The 7,066-nt window shown below is 35.5% G+C and overlaps 1 protein-coding gene across 1 annotated transcript; it reads right to left on the bottom strand.

Moving 5' to 3' along the window:
• Nucleotides 1–2,049: 2,049 nt before the first annotated feature.
• Nucleotides 2,050–4,365, bottom strand: LOC134851599 (sodium-dependent neutral amino acid transporter B(0)AT3-like). Its single transcript, XM_063867744.1, has one exon. The coding sequence runs from the start codon at nucleotides 4,066–4,068 to the stop codon at nucleotides 2,194–2,196; it is 1,875 nt and encodes a 624-aa protein (XP_063723814.1). The 5' UTR covers nucleotides 4,069–4,365; the 3' UTR covers nucleotides 2,050–2,193.
• Between the last annotated feature and the right edge of the window lie 2,701 nt (nucleotides 4,366–7,066).

Here is a 7,066-nt window from a genome sequence, read left to right as displayed (position 1 = left end):
CTAACAAAATATGGATGCAACGTTGTATGAATACACTAGTTAATGACGAAACAACAGTTGTTTTAATTTCTTCAAGCATTGGCAAACTGGAAGGGCTATAAGTTTTTGATTACCAGACGGGAGATTTTGTTGGGAAACAGATTTTGTTGGGAATATTTTTGTCCCAGCATGCTTTTACTCATTATGAAATCATACAAAAAACTGCAGGCGAAATCAAGTCATTTTTCGGAAAATTATTTTTCAGACGGATTCGATTATCAAAATAAGTTTCCGTAAAAGTATCCCTCAAAAAATTGTTGATTCTTCGTCTTCAAATAATTGATCGAAGAGGAATGTAACAAATAGTTTATTTTGTAATCAACTGCTTGCAGCTTACGATTTTTTGCTGCCTTCTTGCAGGATTTGTGATTATACGAATATTCTTGGCAAAGTAAAAACTCAATTGAGAGGGCATAACCTTGGGAATTGCATGCAGTATACTAAAGATCTTGGAAAGGGAAATGACTTTCTTTCATACCTCGCAAAACTAAAAGATTTGATCCAATTTTCTGGCGAGATTTGCGCAACCCCGGGAGGTTACAAGTAGCCCGGGTTGACCAAAAATGCTCGTCATTCAATTCTCATAAATGGGAATTTTCTTGTCATACAATTCCATACAATTCCATACGTACAGCAAATTGTATGAAATCTTTATATTAAACATTTTCCCATAAATGAAAATTGTATGACTAACAATTTTGCCATAAATGAAATGGAAATTGTATGACTAAAATTTTGTCATTTATGAGAATTGTATAAAAAAAACAGTTTTTGAAACTTTTTTTCAAATGCGGCACAAATTACATTAAATCCCATCTAATAAGCCGTGCAACCTCTGAACAGAGAAGAAAACCTGAGATTTAGTTTTTATTTTCTATTGTTTTTCGAAAATGCATGAAAATTGTATGACAAGCATTTTCTTCATACATTTGATGTATGGAATTTTATGATAATGATTTCTGTTGTATCGAATTGTATGATAAGCATTTTTGGTGTATGGAGGTCGCTCCGGGAGGCTTTAAATAACATCACTGTAAGTTTACTAAGATCATAAGACCACCAAAAATACTAGCTCAATTTATTTTAAATGAACTCTGAAATTAAAAATTCTTAAATTGCGCTGCAAAATTTTTTAAAGGAACTGAAAAAAAAACCAACTGAAGTATGACGAATTTAAGAAACTATTCACAGACATTGTCATCAGTTAATATTTCAAACGTTGCAATAAATTGACAACATGTTTCGGAAGCCCCTACATGAAGTGGCATGAAGTGCGAGTGTAATGTATGAATGAGGAATAACTTCTTGTGATTTTCCTTTTATGTACTGGTGGAACGGCTAGAAATAACTACAAAGACGTTTCTGACAAATATTACGTTTCGACCTCAGAAAAGTGAAGGAGTGTTGTATTTGGCTGTTTGTTTTTTTTTGTGCTCGCGAATTCAGGCACCAAAAATAATCATATGAAGGGTCGAATGTTATATCATTTAAGTAAAACTTTCTCTGTTTTGAATCGATCGATATTGAAAAGTTTGCAAAAACTGCCTATCTCGCGAAAATGTATTTAGAAATTTTTGCGTTTTATTCTAATTCGAAGCGAGGAAAGCAGTGAGTAAAGATATCGATCAACTAGCCCAACAGATTCACTCAAAAACTTTTAATTAAGCTCTTAAATGTTTAATTTCTGTCCGTGGAAAAGTTTTTCAAGCTTAATTTTGCGCTTTCCTATTACCAAGACTCAATGCTTTCTTAGTGAAAGTTACTATGTTCAAGTCTGAAAGTTTGAAACGCGAAGTCATTCCATAGCATTCATCCTCCTAGGATTTAGTTTTCAAGTGAAGATAGCTTTGCTAGTTCTTTTAAATTTTGAACGTATTCGAGAAGCCACACTTTGAGAAATCTGATAAGTTTAGTTAATATATTTTTTTCAGTTTCTATCTTTGACATAAAAAAAAATCCGTGATTGCAACCGTACTGTAAAACTATAGCCAAACTTTTGTTTTCTGACCCGTTAAAAAGATTACAAAATTTCATTGAATTGTAAAAAAGTAATGAAATTGGTAATTGTAAAATCTTTACAAGCTGTCTAATGCTGAGATTGGAAAAGGTGCTGCAAATTGTTATGAGTTCAACATAGAAATGCTTCCGTCTTTCTCAGAATTGGGTGTTAGCAGTTGGGTAGTAATCTTCAGACCCCTTTGAGCCGACCAAACTAGTACCGCTGGAGTAGCGAGGGGGCGGAGCCAGTGGTTCCGGCGAGACATATCTGAGCTGGATGTTTTCAGGGAAGTCGAACTCTTCAGGAACGCAGCATACCAGTTGCTCGATTGACCAATATTCTTTCGGCTCAATTTTCGAAGTTATTTCCTTCTCGTTGTAATCGATTTTGCCGAAGTTTAGTCTAGTGCAGAGGCTGATTAGCGCTGCGAGCGGAATAGGTAAAACAGCCGAGAAGAATAAAAACAGACACAAAACCATAGCCCACCATGGATACGTCTCTTTTTCACTTCCCGGCGTATACGTGAGCAACGCATTCTCAAGCGCATCATCCACAAATTTGCCAACTATTGCCGCAAAAAGAGCAATAGGCGAAATGTACTTCCACATTAGTTTGAAGATCCAAAATGGGTGGAAGTCGTTCACTATTGTGAAATCTCGACTGAAGTTATGAATGCCGTGCACCCATCCGACAGCTACGAGCTCGAAAAACCCGACAATTACGAGGACATAAACGGCCCCGTAGAGGTCGAAGATATCGATAAAATAGCCACCACGTGTTGTAGAAAATAACAGTGAAACTGCAGCTCCGAAAATACAAAATATTCCCATCAAAACGTAGTGTGGGACTTTTCGTAGGAGTTTCAAGTCAGCGAAAACCGACACGAACCCCTCGGCAATTCCGAAAGCCGAGTCCAAACCGAGAGTTATGATCATGAGATAGAAGAGAATTGAGAGAATCGTGGCGCTTCCAGAGCCGCCGATCGTTTCGACTGCCTTGGCCATTGCGACGAACACCAAGCCGGTTCCCGAGTCGTTTTCCTGCATGAAAAAATTGAAGTCGCAGCTTGTCACAGTTGCAGTCGCGTTCACATTGTTCGCTTCACATTCTTCTAAACTGTTCTGCGCCATATGTCCTTTTATGGAAAATATTCCAATTGAGGCATAAAGAGAGGTGAATGAATTGACGAACATGATTACAAAAGTGTCCAAAAAAGCGTTGTTTCGGACCGGCATCCGCGATGACATCGAAATCAAACCTCCGAATCCCAATCCAGCGCTGAAGAAGATCTGCTCAGCGGCAGCGAGCCACACTGTTGGTTCCAACAGCTTGTCAAAATCAGGTTCGAATAAAAATTTCAAACCCTCTTTTGCGCCGTCAAGTCGCACGCCAATGATCAGAAGCACAGTTAACATGACATAAGGGTACAACGCTGTGAAATAAACAACTTTTCCTAAAGATTTCACACCTGTTATCATTGCCAGGAAAACTGTAACCCAAGAGACCAAAGTTGCAAAGTATACGTGCCAAACGAACCCATTTGATCCTCCTGAATTGTCTTCAAGGTCAGATGACGTCATCGCTACTTGGTCGCTGAAGAACCACTGACTAGGGTCCGAGCTGCTGAGGCATGCCACATCTCCTTCAGGACATTTTGCCCAAGGGAGGGTAGCTTGAAATGAATTGAAGAAGTAAACATAAGCGTAGGCCAATATGGTGTTGTAGTATAAAACAGTGTAAAGACTCGCAAACATCATCGCAACTCCGATTCCCCAGAGGTATTTGTTCATGCGGCCGTATGAATGCACCGGGGAACCCCGGAACCTCTGCCCGACCACTAATTCGATCATCATCAACGGGATTCCCTCGACAAAAAACACGATGAAGTAAGGAATCAGGAACGCTCCTCCGCCGTTTTCGAGACACGTTTTGGGAAATCGCCATACATTGCCAAGTCCGACTGCAAATCCGATAGTTGCTAGAATGTATGAGAACCAGTTTCCAAATAAAGCCCGAGGCTCGTCCGCCATTTTAGTTGTACTTTTGATTGAAACTGAAGCTCAAGTTAACAAGCAAATCGGCTGTTTAAACTGACAATAAAAGGTTAATTGCTGCTGGTAAAATCAAGCGTTTGAAACTTTTGAAGCCGTAGAATTATCGCCTGAAACTTAGTGTGACGCAAAAGCTTGTGGTGTTTCGAAGTTAAACCACCGACCTGAAGAAAAAGAATGAGCTCTCGCTGCTGAAAAAACTTTTGGCAATCATTTTACACTGGTAGCTGAAAAAGTGATTAATTTGTCATCACGTAATAGCAAAAAAGTCATAACATTTATGACGGTGCACTGACTTACGCAGCAAAAACCATTTTTGGCAAAAGTGATTTATAGATCTCGAACACACTATACAAACAACTCGGTAAGCTATAGTGTATGAACAGTGTTGATTGAAGTTATGCGAGTAAAACGAATAAAAATTAAAATATAAAACGCATTTTTTTTCAATTTGTTGAAATTTAGACAAAAAAATTATGAAGACTAAACTTGCTTAGAATTTTAGCAAAATCAATAAGGCATAATTTAATACGCGAAATTCGAGCCTAAAAATTCAACCCAAAAACGACAAGTTTTGGTTATTTTCATTTTTGGTTATAATCAAAAATTGCACCAAAACTAATGGATTAATTGCTGACAAAAGTGAGCATCTATATACCCCAAAAAAACTTTTAAAAAAGGTAACTGTCTCAGTTTTGCATAATAAAACCTATTTTCGTAAACTTATTTTCGTTTGATTGTCAAAAATTATCAACTTTATTATATCACGTACCAATTTCTTATTTATAAACAAATTTTAGGCATTTTGCGTCATTTTTCGGAGATAATAGCCTCCTAAAATTTTGTTGAGGTATATACAATGCACTTGAACCAATAGTTGTGGCGTAATTTCTAATTGACCAAAAATTCGAAACTGGTCGTTTCGAATTTTTTGGCTTCGTCATTTTTTGGCTAAAACCAACCCAATTTGAGAAAAACGAGTTTCATATTTCAAATTTTTTTTTCGTTTTGTCCCGATAATTTAAATTTAAATCAGCACTATATAGCCAAAGATAACTTGAAGCATAATCTGTTTTTTTTTTGTTTTAGCAAACAACCAAAACTAATGGGCAAACATGATATCTAAAAGTGACAACAAACGCTCAAAAGTTGTTTTGTTTGCGAAGAGTTCTTTGAAAACTTTAATTAGTATGAAATCATTTCAGTGGAATAATAGCTTTGAGACGCTGCAACTTTGAGCTATAGCTTTTCTCTCATTTGTTTTTAACTTATCCGAAAGTAAAATGGAAGCCTATTTGAAATTTTTTATTATTTTTCAGCAAAAAAATTGCTTAAGAAGCTAGTGTTTAATGTAGTTATAAATTAGCTTTGTAAAAAAATAACCCCATTTTTTAAAGATTAAGACGGAATATTTGTGCTCGGGTTGGTTTTTTCTCCAGTCAAATTTCGACTTCCTATCTAGCTATATTTGACAGGTTTTTGATACCATTCAAAACTTATTGTTGTCTTGAGCTCAAATTTAAATAAAAATCATTCCGCCTGTGATGATTTTTTTTTCAGAATTATGAGGGCTTAAAAATTGCCAAAATGTCTAAGTTGGGACAACTAACGTGCGATATATTTCATGCTTGTAATTCGTACGCGGAGATTCAATCCGTCTTAGAAATTGTTCCAAATTGGATTGAGGTTTGCTCTTTGGTCTATTTAAATTATTATTTTTTGCAAAATATATCACTTAGTACATAACATAGCGTGTGGGGGATGATTTTTCAAAAAAACTTATAAAGGTTTTTTCTAAAAATTTTTTCCTTTCTTAAATTTATCATCAACTGTTTTAATTCAAACTATTACGTAGAAATTAAAATGCAGTCGGATAGTTCAAAGCTTTGCCCTGATACGAGCAGTTTTATTAACCTAGTAGTCTAGATGAAGAAACTGTAGTGATTTGTCGTTCGCACTTGAATATTTCAACTAACGAAATACTGGTGACAGGACTTTGAAATGATTTATATATGAAGCAAAAAGAGAGCGACCTAATCAGCAACAGCAAACCGAAAAATCTCACTCAACCATGTAATTACATGAGTCGAATTGAAAAGGGCGTAGTGATAAACATGTGTACCGATTAGCAAGCAATAAATGCTATGGCTCTCATTAAGCAAAAAAACTGTCGAAACTTTAAGTTAATTTAATTGTAAATTGATTGTTTGATAAACTTGATTTTTATTTTTTTAAAATTTTTTAAATGATTTTTCAGCAAAAAAATTGCTTAAGAAGCTAGTGTTTAATGTAGTTATAATTTAGCTTTGTAAGAAAAATATCCCCATTTTTTAAAGATAAAGACGGAATAATTGTGCTCGGGTTGGTTTTTTCTCCAGTCAAACTTCGACTTCCTATCTAGCTATATTTGACAGGTTTTTGATACCATTCAAAACTTATTGTTGTCTTGAGCTCAAATTTAAATAAAACTCATTCCGCCTGTGATGATTTTTTTTCAGAATTATGAGGGCCTAAAAATTGCCAAAATGTCCAAGTTGGGACAACTAACGTGCGATATATTTCATGCTTGTAATGCGTACGCGGAGATTCAATCCGTCTTAGAAATTGTTCCAAATTGGATTGAGGTTTGCTCTTTGGTCTATTTAAATTATTATTTTTTGCAAAATAGATCAATTAGTACCTAACATAGCGTGTGGGGGATGATTTTTCAAAAAAACTTATAAAAGTTTTTTCTAAAAGTTTTTTTCCTTTCTTAAATTTATCATCAACTGTTTTAATTCAAACTATTACGTAGAAATTAAATGCAGTCGGATAGTTCAAAGCTTTGCCCTGATACGAGCAGTTTTATTAACCTAGTAGTCTAGACGAAGAAACTGTAGTGCTTTGTCGTTCGCACTTGAATATTTCAACTAACGAAATACTGGTGACAGGACTTTGAAATGATTTATATATGAAGCAAAAAGAGAGCGACCTAATC

The sequence above is a fragment of the Symsagittifera roscoffensis genome, chromosome 7 (genome assembly GCF_963678635.1).
Source record: "Symsagittifera roscoffensis chromosome 7, txSymRosc1.1, whole genome shotgun sequence".
Classification (NCBI taxonomy): Eukaryota; Metazoa; Xenacoelomorpha; order Acoela; family Convolutidae; genus Symsagittifera; species Symsagittifera roscoffensis.
The sequence above is the reverse complement of the archived record's forward strand: the minus strand, read 5'-3'. Positions and strand labels throughout refer to the sequence as shown.